Raw genomic sequence first — 20,925 nt, forward strand, 5'->3', positions numbered from 1 at the left:
AGGGAACTGCAGCGTTTGCCCCAGCCAGGAGTCCCTCCCTGTGGATGGCAATGCAGAACGGCAAAGACCTCTTCCGCTCTATCCTGCCTCCAGGTCTTCAGCAGCTGTAGGTCAGTCATGGGGTGGCAGAACCCCAAGAGCTGTTTCCCCTCCCTGTGAGCTGGGCCAATGCAAGCTGTTGGGAAGGCCATTCCAGTTTCCTTCCAGCCTGCTCAGCACCGGTCGACTGCTTGTAAAAATAAGAACCTAAGGTCCCGGATCAGGCCAGTTGCCCACCTAGTCCAGCGTTCTCTCTGTGGCCTGTGGGAACCCCCCCCCCCAGAAGCATCCCACCACAAGACCTCCCCTTCTGCATGTGCATAGCTCTCATGACTGGAAGCCCCAGGGGATGCCCCTCCTGCAGGAACTGACACTCTTCTAAAGCTACCTAGGTAGGGGACCATTGGTGCCTCCAGCAGGGAGTTCCACAGGTTAACTATGTGCCGCTTGAAGGCGGACTCTGTGCACACGCAACATTCTCCTCCAGGACATAAGCAGGCCGCCCGCAGCCAATGAAGGGTGTAATAAAATCCTTTTTATTGCATTTTGTGCAGACAGGAATCTAAAAAATAAAATACAGTAGAAGCATCAACACAAGCAGTCAACAGAGGAGGAGCCACGACCCCATGGATATCTATCGGCATAGAGAACAGCGCGGGGGGGGGGGGCGGTAGCCAGGCAGCCCACAGAAACACTCGCACAAAAGTAGAGGCAAGCCTAACGCGCGTTCCTTTGGATCGGCAACCTGGTTTATTTACAGGGAGGAAACTGATCGGCGTTGCTTTGCACACACAAATCCCTAGAACACAAAAGCCTACAATGGAGGAGCTCACAAAAGCTATCGAAATATTGCACTCGAATCAAGAGTCACTTGGATGGACGTAAAACAGGTTAGCTACGGTGATCGGATTATAAAGGTTACTGGATGAGCCGACTCTGGTGGGAACATTCATTAACAAAGATATTGCACATGGAGCTTGGGGGGGGGGGGGGAGTGTGTTTTAACCAACACAAATAGGGCCTCTGGGTCCTTCTGAGAAGCAGCATCTCTGAAGGACCGGGACTCTCCAAGGAGACCCCTTCTCAGTCTGCACGTTGGAGTTCTCCTTTTTTGCTGTTTCTGAAGCTGGTCCTGTTTCCGCTGCAACCCCCTCGTCCAGCAGCGGTGCATGTCCTGCCCCCTCCCCCCCCCCCCGATCACAAGAGGACCCTCCCTGGGCGGACGGGGCTGAAGGGGCTCCAGGGGAGAGCGGCACACGGGACACACACACACACACGGGGGGCCAAACGTGCGGGGTCAGAACGGGGGGTGTAAACTCGCATGCAGTGCCACCTGCTAAGCGTGGGCTTCTCCTGAGGGACTGGGAAATATGGGGGGGGGGGGAGTGGGGCAGCTGGGAGGGGAAGGAGCCAGCCATGCGGCGGCGGGAGAAGAAGACACCCCCCAGGCCTTCTGGAGGTGGAGGGAGGGTCACACCCTCTGAACAGCCTGCATGGAAAGTGCGCCAGAAGGTGCAGCCGGGGGAGCAGTTGCAACCCCACCAGGTGGGTGGCGAAGGGGCAGTGAGGGGTGATCTAGCTGCCAGGGGTGCGGGTGATGGGAAGCTGCGAGCCCTGCATTGCAGGGGGTGGTCTGGAGGACCTTTGGGGGTCCCTGCCTTGCAGGGGTGTGGACTGGAGGACCCACTGGATCTTCTCCAATGCGGGGGGGGGATGGGCTCTCTTTCCTTGGAGGCTTTCCAGCAGTGGCCGGGGGTGATTCTTGAGCTCTGTTTCTTGCATGGCGGGGGGTTGCCCTAGATGACCTTGGGGTGTCCCTCCCAGCTCCCTGATTCTATGCTGCTCCAGCCACGGCCCGGCCCTAGGAGAGGAGGTGGGGAGGCACGGGGGCCAGGCTGCCTGGTGGGGCGAGGGGGACGCGGAGAGTTTGAAGCTTAGCAGGCCGCACTCGGAAGTGGAAGCTCAGATCTGCTGTGAAATAGGTTCAGGTGGTTCTGGCCCTTTTCCCTGATAAGAACCCTAAGAAGCTAAGAAGAGACAAGTGCACAAAGGAGGAAACAGCCGCCGGCGCCGCCCGGTCTCAGCGGAACTCCCTGCCACTGCACAGCGCCCGTGGAGAAGTGCGTGGCGCCTGTTCGCCAAGCCGGTCCAGGCCTGGCTCCTGGCCCCGCCTGGGGGGCGTCTCACCCAGCCAGCCACCCACCCCACCCGCTGGATCTCTCTCTCTCTCACTCTCTTTATGTATAGACTTTCATCTCGTTTCTGTCCCCCCCCCCCACATAAATACGACCCCTTTAAAAATACATGTCCTGTGCTATTTACAATATATACAGCCCCACATCAGGCAGAGCGAAGTCCCTCTGGCTACGGAGGACTATTCACATTGGTTAAAAGCCCCACAGCGGACACTGGGGGGGGAGGGGGGGAGGAAGGGGCTGCGTCACACATTTCGGGGGGAGGCAAGGGAGGGAGGCTTTGTTGTTGCAATTCCTGCATTGCAGGGGGTTGGATTAGATGACCCGTGGGGTCCCATTTCAAACTCTGCGATTCTAGGATGGGGGGGGGACAGAATCCCCCCCAAAGCATCTTAGCCCTTTGTTGAGCCAGATGAGAACTGGGGGGGGCATGCAGGAGGGCGGGTGGGTGGGGGGCATTAAGTGCATCTGGCTGAGGCACCTGCCTCCCCCATGGGAGAGACTGCCGTCCCATACGGGGCATTTGGGGAATGTCAGCGGGCGAGGAAGGGGCCACAGAAGCAGGAGGGTGGCGAGAGGGGCCCCCGCCACCACTGTGACCCCTGGGGGGTGTCACCTGGCAGCCCAGCCCCATGGGCCGGGAGAGCCAGTCCTAAAGTGCAAAGGGGCTGTGGTCTTGCGGGGGCCCCAGTGGGGTCTGTCCTGTCTCCTCTCCCGCCCTTTTGGCAGGAAGGAGGAAACACGGACCCCAAAAGGCTTGGCTTCTCCGTCCAAGACGGGGCAGAGAGACCCATCTCTGCGCCCCAGTGCCCCTCTGGGCCGGACGGGAAGAGCAAAGTGCAAAATGGTTGGCGAGTTTAGAGGGGCTTGGCGGGGGGACGGGACACAAGATGACCCCCTTTCCCACTCGACAACTCTGCCATTCTAAGCCCAGGCAGCCTGCAGGGGGGTCAGCCGTAGTTGCCAGGCCCTCCTGGGCAAAAAGGGCAAAGCAGGAGGGCAGGGGGTTGGACTAGATGACCCCAGGGGTCCCTTCCAACTTCAGTTCTATGATTCTACGAAAGCTGCCCAGCCCCATTGCTTTGGTCCCCAAGAGGGGGCTTGTCTTAGGAGGGCAGGGAGGGGAGAGTCCAGCATTGGCAAGGGAAGAAGCATGCTGGTGGCCTCGGCTGGTGCCCTCTCCCCACCTGGGGGGCTGGGTTGGGGGGCGGGGCAGGGGGAGAAAGGAGCACACCCGACAAAAGGCAACGATAGAAAAGCAGGCAGGATCAGGGCAAGGGGCTCGGCGCATCCGAGTCTCTGGCCTCCCGGGGAAGTCACTTAGCTGCCGGCGGCCGCCCTCCGTCCCACGGCGAGCGCCGGCCCAAGAGCCGAGGTCGACCTATGGGTCAGCGGTAGCAGCCGTGCCGCTGGGCAGGAGCTGGCGGCTGCGGTGCTTGGATGGGTGCGCCTGGCGCTGCAGTTCACGTGCGGAGAGACGAGTGGAGCGGTGTTGGGCGGCAGGCCCTCCCTGCTGGCTCTCCGGGAGAGATGGGTGCGGAAAGGGGCAGGCGGGGCTCTCAGGCGGGGCACAAACCTCCGGGCAACGGCCTCGGCCAGATTCTCAGGAGTAAATGGTGATGACCTCCCGGCCCCCACCGCGCACCAGCAAGACCCGGTCCAGGTGCTCCGTCAAGACTTCCAGGAACTCCATGTCTGGGGGGCAGTTAAGGAGCGGAGGGGTACCCAGGGCACAGAAGAGAGGCCCCCACCCTGGCCCTGGCCCACCCTCCCCAGAAGAACCAGGGACCCGATTCTCCTCTGCCGTTTTGGGTTCTAAATGCACTTGTCCAGGTAGGACCAACTTGGCCAGTTAGCCCAGCTGATCGTTGGATGTCTACTGACTGGCGTTTTGTTTTTTTCTTTTCTTTTACCCCAAATGACCCCTGCATTTTTGAATTTTATTGATATTGATGCTGCCTTTTATGTTGTATTTTATGCTGTTTTATGCTATTTATGGGACGCAGGTGGCGCTGTGGATTAAACCACAGAGCCTAGGGCTTGCTGATCAGAAGGTCGGCGGTTCGAATCCCCACAATGGGGTGAGCTCCTGTCGCTTGGCCCCTGCTCCTGCCAACCTAGCAGTTCAAAAGCACGTCAAAGGGCAAGTAGATCAATAGGTAGAGCTCTGGCAGGAAGGTAAACGGCGTTTCCGTGCGCTGCTCTGGTTCGCCAGAAGCGGCTTAGTCCTGCTGGCCACATGCCCCGGAAGCTGTACGCCGGCTCCCTCGGCCAAGAAAGCGAGATGAGCGCTGCAACCCCAGAGTCGGCCACGACTGGACCTAACGGTCAGGGGTCCCTTTACCTATGCTGTTTTTAAGTCGCATTTTAATTAATGTTTTATATTTGCTGTTAGCCGCCTTAGCCTGGTTTTTAAACCAGGAAGGGCGGAATAGAAATAAATGTTATTCTTCTTCTTCTTATTATTATTATTATTAAAAGGCAGAGTATCTGCAGTTTCCCTTCCTGTGTTGCCCTTGCTCCCCTCAAAAGCTTCGCTCTCAGGACGCCCCAGAAATGCCCCTGCCCCCAGGTGCCCGTGGGGGCTCTGCCAGGGAAGGATACAGTTCTCGTCCCCCTTGCGGTTCCGGGGGGGCCCTGGCATGTTGAGCAGCACCAGCTTGGCGTCTTGGGACTTCTTCACGATGGCCTCGTTGAGGCGGATGGCAGTGTGCATCCGCCGGACGTTGGACTGGTTCCTGCGGAAGACGGCGGGGGCCTGGTCGGTTGGCTCCAGAAGCCTCCTTGGACCCCACCCTGCCCGCCCGAGCCCAGCGCCCTGCCCCACGACAGGTGGGGCGGGAGAAAAGCCCAGCCAGAGGTGCCCTGAGAGCCCCCCTGCTCCCCCCATGACACAGAGCAGAGCAGCCCCAAGCAAAGACTTACAGGGTCTCCCACTCCCTGGCAGCGTCAGGCAAAGGAAGGAGGAAGAGAGAGAGCTGGTCATTGACTACCTGGTCCCCCTGCCAGGAGGCATGCCTGGCAAGCCCCTCCCTTGGCACCAAGCCCCCTCCCCTCTGCCCAGCAGCCCCCCTGGTTCCCGGCACCCTCAGAGCGATGCCCCGGCAGGAGCAGAAGCGGGTCCCTCCTGCCTGGGGGGCAGAGGTGCTGGCGCCGGGACTCACGGCTTCATGCTGAAGAAGTCCTTGATGCTCTCGGGGCTGACGGGACTCTTGCCCTTGTTCTTCTCGGCCAGCTTGTCTTTCGTCCAGGTGAGGTGCACCTTCTCCGGGGCGGCCTCTGGCTCCGCCTCCACCTCCGCCTCCGTTTCGTCGCCCGGAGACGGGGAGCCGCTGGTGGCGTTTTTGTCGTGGATGAGCTGCACCTGTGGCAGAGGAGGAGGAGGGCGGGAGAGGTTGGGGCCAGGGCACGGACCCTGCGCAGCCCCTCGCAATGCAGCCATCAGCCCCGGTCAGGATCAAGGCCATGCCCCACAAGTCTCTGCCTGGGTGGTCAGGGATGCTTTAGTTGAGATTCAGGGCTGGACTAGATGCCCCCAGGGGTCCCTTCCCATGATTCCACCAGTGGACTGGGTTACCTTTGAGGTCCCGACCTACTCTGATCGCTCTCTTTTTCAGGGCTGCAACAATTTGGCACTTAATCAGGTTAACTGGAAATGGATTCATTGGGCAAATTCTTTAGTTGTGGGATGTAACATCACTGAAGCAGGAACGGTCACACAGGGAGATGTTGCCCCAGCCAGGAGGACTTCCTGTCACACCTGGTCTGGACTTCCTCCCCTTGTGTCTGCTCAGTCCCAGCTCCTGCCCACCTAGCAGTTTGAAAGCACCTCAAAGTCCAAGTAGATAAACAGGTGCCGCTCTGGCGGAAAGGTAAACGGCGTTTCCATGTGCTGCTCTGGCTCACCAGAAGCGGCTTAGTCCTGCTGGCCACATGCCCCGGAAGCTGTACGCCGGCTCCCTCGGCCAATAAAGAGAGATGAGCACCACAACCCCAGAGTCGGCCACGACTGGACCTAACGGTCAGGGGTCCCTTGACCTTAAGGGGATTTACCAGGAACAAGCCAGACTGGATTGCTTAACTCTAATGATTCTCATGAATCCATCTCCTGGCCTCCTGCTGTCCACGAGGGAATGTGCTCTGCTAAATGACTCCCTAGCGTGAGTGAGGAAGGATACTATTTAATTAATATATCCTCTCCTACTATCTTCAACATTCCCACATTGTTTAATAGAAGCGCTATTCTTATAAGAAACTGCAGATGGCTCTTGCTCTGCCCCTTCTGGGCATTTGAGCCCGCCCCTCCCCCCGGTCAGCCTCACCTCTTCTTCCGGCTTCTCCTCGTTGTCGCCCACCTGCTCGTCGGGGACATTGAGGCGCAAGCGCGTGTTGGTGGGGTTCTTGCGCCGGATGGAGCCGCGCGACTCGTCCGTGATGCTCTGGATCTGGGGGGCAGAAGGGAGAGGAGAGGCCACTGGCAAGGGAGCTGCCCCCAGTGGGTGGTGCCAGGCTGGTGCCAGGCTCTGGCTGTGTGCCAGGTGTTTTATCGGCTAGACGTCCAACTCATCCTCAGGCTCCTTGTGGGCAAAGGCTGAGGTGCCAGTTATAAAGCGCATATAACATGCACAGGTTTTCTTCATATCACCTCCCCATCTGAACACACCCTTAAAACGCTCTGTGTGCCCCCCCCCCTTGTGAGAGATGCTTTAGGGTGGCACCCATTGCTGGCCAAGAGACTGAGATCTGTGTAGTGAGAAGTATAGTATATACCGTATTTTTCGCACCATAGGACGCACCTTTTCCCCCTCCAAAAATGAAGGGGAAATGTGTGTGCGTCCTATGGTGCGAATGCAGGCTTTCGCTGAAGCCTGGAGAGTGAGAGGGGTCGGTGCGCACCAACCCCTCATGCTCTCCAGGCTTCGCACACCTCTCCGCAAGCAGTGGTAGCCCAGCGCTGGGCTTCCGCTGCATGCGGAGAGTTGCCTGCATGCCGAAGCCTGCGCACACTGAGCTCAGCGCGTCCAGGCTTCGCGGACCTCTCCGCAAGCAGCGGGAGCGCTCCCATGGCTTGCAGAGAGCTGCCTGTTTGGGGGCTGAGGTCGGGGGAAGCTCGAGCTTCCCCAGCCCCACGCCTGGGGGAAAAATAATTCCCCCCCCTTTATTTCCCCCCAAAAAAACTGGGTGCGCCCCATGGTCCGGTGCGCCCTATGGTGCGAAAAATACGGTAATAGACGGCCTACAAGGGGAGAGATGTGAAAAAGATCAAAGACAGGACAGGGAAAAGGAAGTCCTTCTTTACACAGTGCTTAGTTTAACTATGGAACTCCCTTCCACAGGAAACAAGGCTGGCCACAAGCTTGGATGCTTTTAAGAGAGGATGAGAGGCCATGGGGGGGGGGGGCTCTGCTTGGGCTCCCCAGCTGGAAGCAGTTTCTAGAAGCCACAGGAGGGGAAGGTGTGTGGAGTATCTGTCTGGAATATAGTTGTATTTCAAGGAGTTAGTGATCTCATCCTCTCTTGAACCCACGCAGCTGAATCGGCTCCCTTCTCTCCCTCTCCCTATATGGGCAATTGATCCAGGAGATCTAGTGATCTGACATGGTTCCCCTCCCTGCCTCTCTTTGCTTCGCCCTCCCTATCTCTTGTTCAGCTCTTTGATGGCTGAGAACAGCCTTTAGTGCCCTAATCTGTGATAGTGCTGGGTACCTTCACCTTCTTTGATGTTGGAGAAAGTGAGGCACTGGGAGAGGTGGCTCATGAATTATCTGCACGTAGCCAGTTGAGCAAGCCATGCAGGCTAACAGGCTAGTTATCTATGAATTGGATGGTTTGGGGCATAGTTTCTGAGAAGCTCATGCACGGACTGATGGCTGTGGGGTCGCCACTTCTTGAGGGCTTCCAAGTGGCAGGCCAAAGTGCTTGCTTGGCATGTATATATTGCTTGCTGTTTAGAATAAAAACCTTCAATCTTCTCACTCACTCACGTTTTGTGTTACTTCTGAATCTCATTTTAAAACAATTGCCTTGCATTTGGCAAGGCAGACGGCGCCCCTGTGATCAAATCCTGCTTGTGGGTTTCCCAGAATGAGCCCCTGGTTGGCCCCTGTGAGACGAGGGCAGGTGCAAATCGGACCCAGTTCTAAGGTGCACGGAGGAATCGCTGCAAGAGAGCAGGACTCTCTCCTCCCGGCCTCTCTGCCCAGGCCCTTCTTCAGGCAGGGCAGATTTCTCCCTTTGCACTTGCACGAGACCTTGCAGCGCTTCCCAGCCCATAAGTGGGAGGGGGCATTGCGGTCCACCAGCCCCACGGCCACTTACCTCGCGCTCCCTCTCCGTCTTGGTGAGGTGCATCTGCTTCAGGATCTGGGAGCGCTGCTCCATCACCAAGGTCTTCTCGTAGGTGTAGGCGGAGATGTCACTCTCGTGCTGCGGGAGAGGGAGAGGGTGGGACATGGGGACTCCCTCGTGAGAACGCGAGGCTGGACCCAACAGGCTCCTGGCCGGATCCAGCAGCCGGCTGCTCTGACGGCCTTACCATCTCCACCACTTCCACCTCGGCTGTGATGCGCAGGTGGTACAGGAAAGTCGTCAGGTCCTTCTTCATCTGGATGCTGTTGTCGTCCATCTGGGCCACGGTGAAGATCCGCATCTTGCACTTGCGCCAAACCTACGTGGGAGGAAAAGAGGCGGTGGAAACACTAAGCCAGCGCAAAAACTGCCCTGCCCAGCTCAGGGGACTCGTTCCTGGGACAAGGCCTGGCAGAACACGGAAGCAACAAGAAATATCTACGATAGGTTAAGGCATAGGACTTCCGGTCGGCGCCAGCGCTTAATGGCGGTCCTCCCTTCGAGCTCTGGAGGAGGACTGCTTCACGAGTTCGGGTCTGACCGCTACGGCGAAGCGGGGACCCCTAAAATCACAGGCGCAGAAGCCTGTGAACAAGGAGACTCGGTGGGCACCATTTGCGCCCCCCTTTACTGTAAAGGAGCCTTTTTAAAGGCTCCGGAGTGGCATCGGGGGTGTGTGCGGTGCTGAGAGTCGCTACCCAGCCCGTGAAGTGAAGCCGCGTCACCATAGGCGGAGAGCGCCGATTCCTTCTTGAAATCTGGACTGAAATTGAATACCCGTAAGTAAGATTGGAAAGCTTACTGGACTTAAAAATTTATTGTCTGAAATTCGGCCGAAAACGGGAAAGGCAAAATAAAGGAAGTCTTCCTTCCCCGGACTGCATGACATCTAAAGCAACGAAATTCCAAAGCTGCAATTGGAGGAGAATTAAATTTGAACTGTTTAACTTTGACATTGAATTTAAATTCCCCCTTAGCAAGCAGGAGCAAGGGGGAAAAAGAGACGGATTTGGCTTAACCTGCATGGAAAAACAAAGGGAAGAAAAGTTTTCTGCCGTTCTTGACTCTGGGAACGGACTGCCTGAGTAAAGCACTGAGAAGGTGAGCTGTCAGATAAAGACTTGCTACAAAGTTGGGACCTTATTTGATACAAGTTTGAGACTTTATTGAAACTACAAATTGTCAGTTTGTATATATTGGAAGATTGCTGCCAAAACTTTGTTTCTGTGGGGACTTTTTGTTTCTTTGTCTCTCTGCCTACTGGATACTTTGAATTACTCCCTCTAGAGGGCTGAGTGGCAACAGCTGTAACATAGACTGTAAAAAAAAACACAAGTCAGTGGATTTTTCCATACAAAAGCTGCTCCTGTGAGAACGACCTTGGGATATGAGTGGCCCAGCAGAAGAGATAGCAACAAGATCTAAAGCCAAAGCTGCACAAAAGAAAAGGGGCTCAATATCAAGCACACTGCCAACAGGTGCAGCTGGGCAGGAAAAAGTCACAAATATACCTATGGATTCAGTGACACAAGCACTACTTAAAATAAATGAATCTTTAGAAGTTTTGACAAAGCAGAGCTCAGAAAATACCAAACAGTTGACAGAACTTTCTAAAAAATTGGACTTAAACACCAAAAGTATTACATCTAATACAGAAACTATAAATAAATTGATTGAAGAAAACGCCACAACTCGAAAAATTGCTGAGGAAGCTAAAACTACTGCAGAAACTGCACAGGAAAAATTAGTACCAGTTTGTAAAAAGCTGGATGAACATGAGGCGAATTTCAGAATTCTGGCAGGTAAACTTAGAGGAAGAGGAATTTAAGATTACAGCTGCCTTCAGATTGGGAAGGAGGCAAAACAGGAAGATTCCAAGGGATTGTCTGATAACCTTAAGATTGAAAGAAGAAAGAGATAAAATATTAAATTTACACTACCAGAGATCTCTAGAGATTGAAGATGCTTTTGTGCAGATTTACAAGGACATCCCTAAATACATCCTGGAGGCAAGAACTCATTACAAGAATCTGGTTTACTTGCTGAAAAAGAACAATTTACCTTTCAGGTGGGAATTTCCACAAGGTTTGTCTTTCAACTATAAAGGGAAGAAAGTTAAAATAAGAACAGTACAAGATAAAGAGCAATTCTTGGACAGAAACGAGGAGGACTTGCAGAAAGGAGTGGTGGAATTGACCCCGGGAGTAGAGATAAGCAATTTGTCATTTGGACTTAAACCATCGACGGAAGAAGAACAGCCGCAGGGAGCGACTGGAGAAACAACTGATTAAACAACAAGATGGCTCTGCAATTTCTAAGCTGGAATTGTAATGGACTTAACCTTCCCAGAAAAAGACGTGAGGTTTTTCACATTTTGAAGAGAGAACAATTGGACTTGATTTGCTTACAAGAAACTCATGTGACTAGGGCACATAGAAAATTGCTTATAAACAAAAAATTAGGGCAGGAATTCATTTCATCAGATAAAGTAAAGAAAAGAGGAGTTGTGATTTATGCAAAGGAGAAGTTGGCCCCAAAATTAATTTTTAAAGATGAACAAGGAAGATTTTTGGCAATTGAAATACAAGTTCAAGGAGAAAAATTTTTGACAGTTGGAATTTATGCACCAAATGAAGGGAAGGCAGAATTTTTTAAGAAGCTGCATGAGACTTTAATGGACTATTTGGACCATAAGGTAATTATGATGGGAGACATGAATGGTGTGGTCTCTACAAACATGGATAAAGCACAAAGACTTTATCCATGGTCTCTAAGGATGGGAGATTACCAAAGACTTTCTTCGAGATGACTGAGAACATGGATTTGATTGACATCTGGAGAACAAGGAACCCTCTTGAGAGAGAGGGAACCTTTTTCTCCGAAGCAAAAATGACATGGACAAGAATTGACCAAATATGGATTACTAGTGGGATGGCTCCAAAGATAAAGTAGAAATCTGCCCAAAGACTTGCCCCGACCATAATGCTGTAAAGATGGAGATGAAATTGACAACAGCTGGTTCCTTCAGATGGAGAATGAATGACACCCTATTTAGAGATGAAGAGATTTACAAAAAGGCCCAAAAAACTTTGAAAGATTACTTTGAGATAAACCTGAAGACAGAGGTGGAGAAAAGAGTAATTTGGGACGCAAGTAAAGCCGTGGTGCGAGGTTTCCTAATACAACAGAACTCCTCTTGAGTGAGATGGGCGCACAACCCCAGAGTCTGGCAAGACTGGCCCGTACGGGCAGGGGTACCTTTACCTTTACCTTTAAGGTAGTCTCCAAAAGGGACACGGGTGGCGCTGTGGGCTAAACCACAGAGCCTAGGACTTGCCGATCAAAAGGTTGGCGGTTCGAATCCCCGCAACGGGGTGAGCTCCCGTTTCTCGGTCCCTGCTCCTGCCAACCTAGCAGTTTGAAAGCACGTCAAAGTGCAAGTAGATAAATAGGTACCACTCTGGTGGGAAGGTAAACGGCGCTTCCTTGCGCTGCTCTGGTTCACCAGAAGGAGCTTAGTCCTGCTGGCACCGCAACCCCAGAGTCGGCCACGACTGGACCTAATGGTCAGGGGTCCCTTTACCTTTAAGGTAGTCTCTATGGGAGTATATTGTATTTAATTATGGGGTATCAGAGTTTTTAGGGGGTTAACCAGGCTGGGATAGCAGGCTTGTTGGTTTTTTGAATGTCTGATGTAGATTTTTTCAGTTTCGTTGTTCTGTATGGGACAATGACAATAAAGACTATTGTATCGATAGAAGAGTGGCAGATGAAGATGATGGACTATGCGGAACTGGAGAAGCTGACTGGGAAAATCTGAAACCAGCATGATTAAGCTTTCCAAAAAGACTAGAGTGAATTTGTACAATATTTGAAGGATCACCATAAGCAATTAAAAACAAGAGCAGGGTTGTAAGAAGAATTGACAATGATTATTACCTTTTTTACATTTACTTAAAAATTGAGGTGTTGACTGAGAAAAACGTAAAATGGAACATGTATAACTGCTATGATATAGAGATGAACTTTGAAAGCCATGAGGCAGGCAGGAAGGATGTCGATGGGTTCATATGAGCAAAAAAGTAGAGTGGATAATAAGAATGCGTCTAAATATTAAAAATGGAAATGCAATAAAAATATTATTAAAAAGAACATGGGCCCCTTCCTCCCCAGCAGCCGCCAGAAGAGACTGGAGCTCCAATACAGCCATTTGTGGTTGCTAAGGGAGTGGATTTGCTGTTGGGTGTCCCTGCTGAGGACTCTGCCCTTCCTTGTAGAAGCATAGAATGGCAGAGTTGGGAGGGTCCCAAGAGACCATCTAGTCCAGCTGTTCTGGACTGGTTGGGCACAGAGGAACGGTGGGAGGAACCCCCACGGGGAACCCCAAGGGAAGAAGGCCCAGAGCCCGGGGGTGGGATGATGACGAGGGGTCAGAGGGAGAAGGAGGAGCAGACCAGGAGGAGGAGGTGTAAGAAGCGGAAGAAGCAACAGGGCTTAGTGAGCAGGAAGAATCAGAAGCTGAAGCAGGAGAGGAGGGCCAGACATGAGTCCGGCTGGTGAAGAGTCACAGGTCTCTCCCCCTCCTGCTGCCATGAGCTCCCCTCCCCACTGGTCTCCCAGAACCAGAAGAGGAATGAAGAGGGCAGAGGAGAGGTTGGCGGCATGCAGGCACAGCCTCAGATTGCAGGGGGAAACCCTGGAGAGGAGGGGGGAGGTGGGGGTCTTTGATCTCAACAGCTGATTTCCATGGAGTAAGACCACCAAGAACAAACTGTTCTTCTCATCAGGCCTGACACTCAACCACATCGGATCCTGAGGTTTTCGCAACCGGAGAGACTGCTTCTGTGCACACCTGCAGGGTGGAACAGCACTTCTGTGCAAAGCGGTCTACTGCTTCTGCGCATGCGGCAAAAACCTGGAAACATACTTCCAGGTTTGCCGCTTGTGTATCCCAAGGTTTATGTAACTGGAGGGATATGTAAGCAGAGGCACGGCTGTAAAGAGTTAGCTCCATCTTTAAACTGTATGAGTACCAACCGGCACCCTCCTGTGGCCCCGACCCCCTGCAGGGCAGGCTTCTCAGCTCGACCCCCCCTGCGTCTCCCCGCATACCTTGTGTTGACGCAGGAGGAAGGGCAGCAGCATCAGCATCCCTCCGTCGTGCACGATCCACCAGACGTCGATGTGGCCCTCTGAGAAGCGTTCCGAGTTGGCCGGAAACATGGCCAGGTTCTTGGCCACCAGGAGGGCCATGTGCCCAGCGGTGGTCTCTCGCACGAGCTCTGTGGGGCGCAGGCAGGGGAGAGAAGCGTTGCCCACAAGAGGAGAGGGGGCACAGAGAACCAGTGCTCAAAATTCACACATTTTGCACCCGGTTATTGGCCACTTGTGACCAAGCGAAGATGCCCGGGTGCCAGGACGGCATCATCTGGAGGTGCCTGGCTGGGGATCCTTAGAGATAGACCATTTTCACACACTAATACCCTGTCCTGTAGAATTCTATCTGGACAACTGGAATGAATTTCCAGAACCAAAATGGTGCGTTGACAAACACAACTTTAGAACCGCCTGGCCACAAATGGCAACTAGACGTTCGATTTTGGCAACCATAACTCTGGTTTAAGGAGCCACTTGGTGCCTCGCTTATATATCTGAGTTTCTAACATAGCAGAGAACCCTAAGGTGAGCAGATGAAAGGAAGTGATTCTGCCTGCAGCACATCGTTAATCTTTGGAACTCCTTCCTGCAGGAGACAGCAATGGCCGCTGACCTGGGTGGCACTGGAGGAAGATTGGGCCAATTCATGGGGGGGGGGGAGGGCCATGGGGGGCTTCTAGCCACAAGGGCCACGCTCCCCACCCCCAGCAAGAGGCAGCAATGCTGCTGAGTACCAGTAGCTGGAAAGGAGAGCGCTGCTCTTGGGCTCAGATCCTGCCTGTGGGTTTCGCACAAGAGGCCCCTGTGAGAGCAGGGGGCTGGAGTCGGTGGGCCCCCTTTGGCCTGGCCCTTAGGGCCCCTCTGCCCTCCCAGCCCCCTGCCCCCCGCCCAGCGTGTACCAATGAAGTTCCTCCAGGTCTGGTGGTCCTCCTTGCTGCGCCAGTTGCGAGGCCAGCCGACCAGGACGCTGTTGTGCTGCAGCCCCCCCAGGCCGCTGGACTGGATCAGATGGGACATCCCGTCGCGCACCGAGGTCGACGTCACCACCTGGCAGAAGCCCTTCACCTTCTCCGCCTCCATCAGCCGCCGGATGGACTGCGAGGGAGCAGGGAGGAGAAAAGTTGGAGCCCCTTCCCGGCCGAGAGCAGGGATCGGGACCCTGCAACCCCCAACCCCAGGAGCGCCGCTCTGCCCTGCTCACCTCCTCTGCCCGCTGGACCTGGGCATGGTTGTCCAGGAAGGTGCCCTCCAGCACGGAGCCCACGATGGTCAGCCCCTTGCCGGCCTTCAGCTGGTTGATGAAGGAGAGCAGCTGCGGGTGGGCCACGTTCTGGTCCTGATCCACGCGGACAAGCACCAGCAGCTGCGGCCTGGGAAGGGGGAGGCGGGAGTTGGCGCTGGCCGGGCCCTCCTCAGAGTATACCCGTTGGAATGCAGGGAACCAAGTTCACCATGGCCATCAGTGTCAGTGGGTCTCCTCTTGAGTAGGACTAGCATTGGAGGACTCCTGCCCGCTCTCACTGCCTCTCCTTCCCAGTCCCAAGTCCCCTTCCTCTCTCCTGCCTTGCCAGCTCCCTCTGCTGACCCATCCCTTAGGGATCATAGAACAGCCGGGTCCCCCAAGAGTCATTTAGTCCAGCCCCCCTCACGCCCCCCTCATGCTCACGCCCTCCCTTTGCTCCAGGCCTCGTGCCAGGCACATCTCTGCCCCTCCTGCACTTGTTATGCCTCTTGTGGTGGGCAGCTGATCCAGGGCCCCTGGCACCCCACTGCCCAGCAGCCTTCCCACAGGTGCCCCCCCCCGGTCTCCTTGCCTCTCCCTCTTCCCACACCCACCCACCCAGTCAGTCTGCTCCCTTACCTCCAGTTCTTCGTATGGGGCGGCCCTTCTTCCAGCCGCAAGAGGGCATAACGGGCCGCGCTGAGGGACAGGCCCCGGATCCCATCGCCCCACTCCTTCTCCGCTCTGCAAAGTCAAAGGTCATCCTCTGAGGCCCTTCTGGGTGTTCCTCCTCCACCAAGGGCCGGGGGGGGGGCACAACATGAGACCAGGGCCTCTTCTGTAGTGGCTCCCTCTTGGGGAAACGCTCTCCCCAGGGAGGCTTGCCTGGCTCTTTGCGTTGTCTTTAGGCGCCAGGCAAAAACGTTCCTCTTCCAGCGTGTCATTCACTGATTCAGCTATTTGTGGCCTCATAGAGTGTGGGGGTGTTGTTTTTGTTGGTTACTATGTTGTGTATTTTTGTGCTTTAATATTATTATGTCTGAGGATTTAGCCAGAAGTCTGATTGAACTTTGCCAAACATAGGGAACCCCCTGGACTTACTTGTGCTAAGGAGCCACGGGAGCTGGGCAGAACTAGCTGGATGGGCCATTCAAGGGGACAAAGACCAGTGATGACCATCAAGGAAACCGTCAGAGGGCAAGACTGCCAGGCAAGGGGGAGAGGGACCCCTTCTTGGTCGGGTGCTGATGCACAGAGGCCAAGGCCAGGTTATATTTTTTTTTGGGGGGGGGAGCTCCTTGCAGTCAGTTTGCGGCGAAAAAGAGAAGGAGGGCAGAACTGCAAGTGAGCTGGGAGTGACCGGCTGGAGGCCAGAGACGCAAGGATGGCTTTTTGCTGTCCTTTGCATCCAGTGCCGCCCTTAAGGGGGAGCCAGACCCTTGTAGGATGCAAATGTTCTGCAATCCCTTTAAAGGTTTTGAGCATTAAAGCCCTACGCAGCCTAGGACCCACATACCTACGGGACCGCTTCTCCTGGTCTGCCCTGCGGAGGACCTCAAGATCCACAAATAACAATACTTTGGAGGTCCTGAGCCCCAAGGAGGTTAGATTGGTCTCAACTAAGGGCAGGGCCTTTTCAGTACTGGCCCCGACGTGGTGGAACGCTCTGTCACAAAAGACCAGGGCCCTGCAGGACTCAACATCTTTCTGCAGGGCCTGCAAGACAGAGCTGTTCTGCCTGGCGTTTGGTTTGGACTTAGTCTGACCCTTACGTTTCCCTCCCCTTATGGTCTTGATTTACCAGCTACTTTAAAAGGAGGCTGCATTTTAAATTGCATTTTAACCTGTATTTTAAATTGGGTTCTTTCTTTTCTCCCCTCCCCCTCTTTCCCCTATTATGTTTTTATTATTGTGATTTTATTGGTGTTGGCCGCCCTGAGCCCGGCTCTGGCTGGGGAGGGCGGGGTATAAGTAAAATTATTATTATCATTATCATCATCATCATCATCATCATCATCATCATCATCATCATCATCTAGGAGCAGGTTGTAGTCAATAGAGCGATATATCATAAAGCCGCCACAGTCTCTGCTGTGTCTTACTGTCCCGGAAGACAACACAAACCCTGGGGTATATAAATTTAATAATAGGGAGGGAGGGAGGGAGGGAGGGGTGGGTCAGTTAAGGTGAAGGAGAAACCACCCCCACTACCTCTGCCCTGGAACTCGCAAAGCAGTGGAGTGAAGCCTGGGTTCACTCAAGTGGAGCCTGGGTTCTTCCCCCCAAAAAACACCCGGGAGAACCCGCTAGCCCCCGACCCGCCAACTTACCCTCGATATTCAATGTATTTGTAGATGAGTCCTGCAATCAGCATGGCCACCAGCGCATAGTACCAGGAGCAGATGAACATCAGGGCCAGGCAGAGGCTCATGCCCAGGAAGGAGAGGGTCCTGTGGGCACCAGGGGAGGGGAGGAGAGCTGAGCCCAGCCCAGAGGAGCACCGGCAGCCGCCCAAGCCTCCCTTGCCACCTCCATCGTTCAGCCTGGACACTGAGGTCCAGCGCCGAGCGCCTTTTGGCAGTTCCCTCGCTGCGGGAAGCCAAGTTACAGGGAACCAGGCAGAGGGCCTTCTCGGTGGTGGCACCCGCCCTGTGGAACGCCCTCCAACCAGATGTCAAAGAGAAGAACAACTACCAGACTTTTAGAAGACATCTGAAGGCAGCCCTCTTTAGAGAAGCTTTTAATGTTTAATAGGTTGTTGTATTTTAGTGCTTTGTTGGAAGCCGCCCAGAGTGGCTGGGGAAACCCAGCCAGATGGGTGGGGAATAAATAAATTATTATTATTATTATTATTATTATTATTATTATTATTATTATTATTATTACCAACAGGAGGCTCCTCCTGGAGAACAGGAAGGGGCCACCCAGGGCCATCTAGACCAACCCCCTTGCTGCCCCGCAGGAACGGCAGCTCAAGAATCCCTGGCCCTTTGCCACTCACCAGTGGTAATACCGAAACCGCGGCCGCCAATTGGGAGTCCTCAGCAGCGTCTGCACCGCGCAGGCCAGGTTGACAAACATGTAGCACATTAGGAAGAACCTGGGGGGGAGGAAGCAAGGGTCTGAATGTGGGGGGGGGGGGAGAGAGGGCAGCTCAAAGCCACCCCGTCCCAGCACCTGGAAGGAACTGCCCCACGTGGGGTGGGAGGGTGGGGCTGGGGAGGGCAGCACTGGCAGACAGGAGGGGCTGCCCCAGCTTGAGGGATGCTCAAGACCTGGGGGTGGCTGGGCAGTCCGGCCTCTTCCTGGCTGCTGGAGAGAGACCCCCTGCCCCGTGCTCAGAGGGGCCCCCAGAGGTCCCAGGAGGGGGAGGGGCGTACATGGAGAGGATTGGGGCCACCTCGTCCAGGGAGGCAATGAGGATGCCTATTTCGCAGATGCAGGCGGTGAGCAGGAGGGCCCAGGTGGGTTCCCCATTGGCCTTGCCGTGCCCAAAGACCTGCGGGAGAGGAAGAGAGAAGGCAGAGAGACCGTGAGGAGGAGGAGGGTCAGGAAAGGGCCCCATACCTGGTCCTGGGGAGGGAGGGAGAGGCGCCCCTGGGAAGAAATGGCCGCAGCGCCTGGGACCTTTGGGGTTGGAGGAAAGGCGAGCAAGAGAGGTTTGCCAAATGACGGCTGGCCTGGAGAAAGTGGAGAGAGAAGGGAAGGCTCTTTGCCCTCCAATGAAGCTGAACGTTGGGAAATTCAGGACAGATAACAGAAAGCCTTTCTTTACTCAGTGCAGAGTTAAACTAGAACTCCCTCCTGCAAGAGGCAGCAATGGCCAAAAATTGGTTGGATTTAAAAGAGGGTTAGGCAAAGTGATGGAGGAGGAGAGGGCTATGGATGGCTCTACTCTGCTTCCACGGACGGGGGCAGCAATGCACCTGTGTGTCAGTTTCTGGAACCCACAGGGCTCGCTCTTGTGCTCGGATCCTGCTTGTGGTTTTCGCACCGGGGCAATTGCTTGGCCACTGTGAGAACAGGATGCTGGGCTGGATCCCGCAGGCTCCCCTGATGGTCTCATGAAGGGGACAGCCAGACATGATCATGCACTGACTGCAGCCCAGCAGATGAGGTCCAGATCTGTCCCTGTTTGGCCTCCGCTGCCAGAGCAAGAGATGGATCCTGGTTCCAGGGTGCAGCCAAGTCTTCCGGGAGTTGATCTAAAGTCCCCCCTTGGGTTATTGTCCAATCCCTCCTGCTCCATAATTTGAGCCTTTAATTTTTTGCAAAATCACACGAGGTTTTTTTAAATTGCATATTTTGCCAGGCTCTTCATGGCGACACTTTGCTGATTTTGCCTCCTTGTTCCTTTTAGCAGAAAGGCAGAGCCAAGTTGTCCAGGGTGCTCAAAACAAAAATGGAGCACAAAGAGCTCCAGAAAGGATTTCTCTGAACTGAGAGAACCCGCAGTAAAAATGGCAAATGCAATCCAGTGTGATCAAAAGACATTTATTTCACAAATACACTCAGGGAGTTTGAACTTGCAGTGAGTGACCAGGAAGGAGCCTGTGAGGTTGTAGTGAACAGCACCACGAAAATGTCACCCCAGTGTGTGGCAGCCACGAAAAGGGCAAATTCCATGCTAGGGATGGTCTGTCATGGCTGCTTTGGTTGAGAGCCCTGCATTGCAGGGGGCTGGGCTAGATGGCCCTTGGGGTCCCTTCTAGTTCTACGATTCCATGGAAATAAAACTGACACTATCCTAAGGCTGTTACACAAATCTATGGTGCAGCTACACTTGGTGCACTGTGCATAATTCTGATTTATGGTTGGGCAATTGAATGAATGGGGAAGTCACGGCTCTACAATGTCCTTGCTGGACGGGCCCCAGCCGCCCCCTGTACCAGCCCCATTGCCTCCTCGCTCTCCTTTTGCTGTGGGGCCCCAGCCCCAGCCCTCCCGCAGCCGAGAAAACAGCTTTGGGCGAGAAGCTGCCGGGGGCGAAGGAAGGACCTTGTAGCTTCTGGCTCCAGAGCACCTTGCGGAAAGTGTGGAGCGGCAGACAAGGTGGATGTGGCAGGTGCAGCCGAAGCAGCTGACAACTCTGGCTACTTGAAGGGGACACCTCAAGGGCAGGAGGAGGTGCAGGAGCAAAGGGGGGGCGCGTCCAAAGCCTCAAGGCTCAGCGAGGAGGGGGCTGCGGGAACCGTGCACGGGGGCACTGCAAGGGCGGAAGAAGAAGAAGCAAAGGATGGAGGCATGGGGCCAGCCCCCTCCCTCCCTCCCTCCCGTCTCAAGGTGGGATCAGACGTTCACGAGGACGAAAAGGCAGCTGAACGGCTCCAGACTTCCTTTGCTGCAGTATTTGAAACTCAGCTTACAAACATAAGCAGAGTCTGCTGGTTCAGGCCAAAGGGAGCCCATCTAGTCCAGCCTCCTGTTCTCACTGTTAGGATTATGATGTTCCGTTCCACCTAAACAGATGTGTGGAGCTGCTGCATGGCACACGTCTGTTTACATTCCAGCACAGCTTGCCGGGAACTTCCATTTGTGTATTGTTTTTGCTTTGTGCTTGCTGTTTTTGCTTGGACACGAAGGGGAGCAGACATGTTTTTTCCTTTGTCCCGATGCTGAATAAACGCCTGTAAATATGCCTCTGTCCGCTTCTTCTGTTGCAAAGAGTTCTTATCTCTGCTGGCTTGCGTGCTCAGTCTCTAAAGGTCTCTGAGGCTTGAGTTGCAGTTTTGATGCTATTCCGAGACCCGGAGTTTGCCCGGCTGCCGGCCGGTGGGCTGGAGCCAGCTGGGGGCTGCCAATTGCCCCGTCTCCCCGGACGCATCCCAACACTCCCAGGGCCTGACCAGATACTTCTTCCGGAGAAGCGCAGGCAGGATCTGAGCACAAGGGCAACTCTCCTCTCCTGGGGTTTCCAGCAACTGGTATCTCCGACCACGGAGCCTGAGCCTCTCCTCCTCCATC

At 54.5% G+C, this 20,925-nt stretch overlaps 1 protein-coding gene across 2 annotated transcripts in view; it reads right to left on the minus strand.

Annotated features, from left to right (window-relative positions):
- Positions 1–1,146: 1,146 nt before the first annotated feature.
- The window catches only part of SLC12A5 (solute carrier family 12 member 5), a 103,979-nt gene continuing 84,200 nt past the window's right edge, over positions 1,147–20,925 (minus strand). For both annotated transcript variants that reach the window (XM_083744149.1, XM_083744150.1), the window contains exons 13-26: positions 18,342–18,460; positions 17,963–18,061; positions 17,292–17,411; positions 15,601–15,705; positions 14,941–15,109; positions 14,639–14,834; positions 13,695–13,864; positions 8,770–8,901; positions 8,553–8,660; positions 6,557–6,679; positions 5,399–5,598; positions 5,160–5,174; positions 4,839–4,972; positions 1,147–3,929 (exon numbers count right to left, since the gene is read on the minus strand). In XM_083744149.1, the coding sequence (XP_083600275.1) occupies positions 3,838–3,929; positions 4,839–4,972; positions 5,160–5,174; positions 5,399–5,598; positions 6,557–6,679; positions 8,553–8,660; positions 8,770–8,901; positions 13,695–13,864; positions 14,639–14,834; positions 14,941–15,109; positions 15,601–15,705; positions 17,292–17,411; positions 17,963–18,061; positions 18,342–18,460 (1,782 nt within the window). In that variant the 3' untranslated portion in view covers positions 1,147–3,837. The remainder of the gene's footprint in view (positions 3,930–4,838; positions 4,973–5,159; positions 5,175–5,398; positions 5,599–6,556; positions 6,680–8,552; positions 8,661–8,769; positions 8,902–13,694; positions 13,865–14,638; positions 14,835–14,940; positions 15,110–15,600; positions 15,706–17,291; positions 17,412–17,962; positions 18,062–18,341; positions 18,461–20,925) is intronic.

The sequence above is a fragment of the Podarcis gaigeae genome, assembly GCF_964106915.1.
Source record: "Podarcis gaigeae genome assembly, chromosome: 6".
Taxonomy (NCBI): Eukaryota; Metazoa; Chordata; class Lepidosauria; order Squamata; family Lacertidae; genus Podarcis; species Podarcis gaigeae.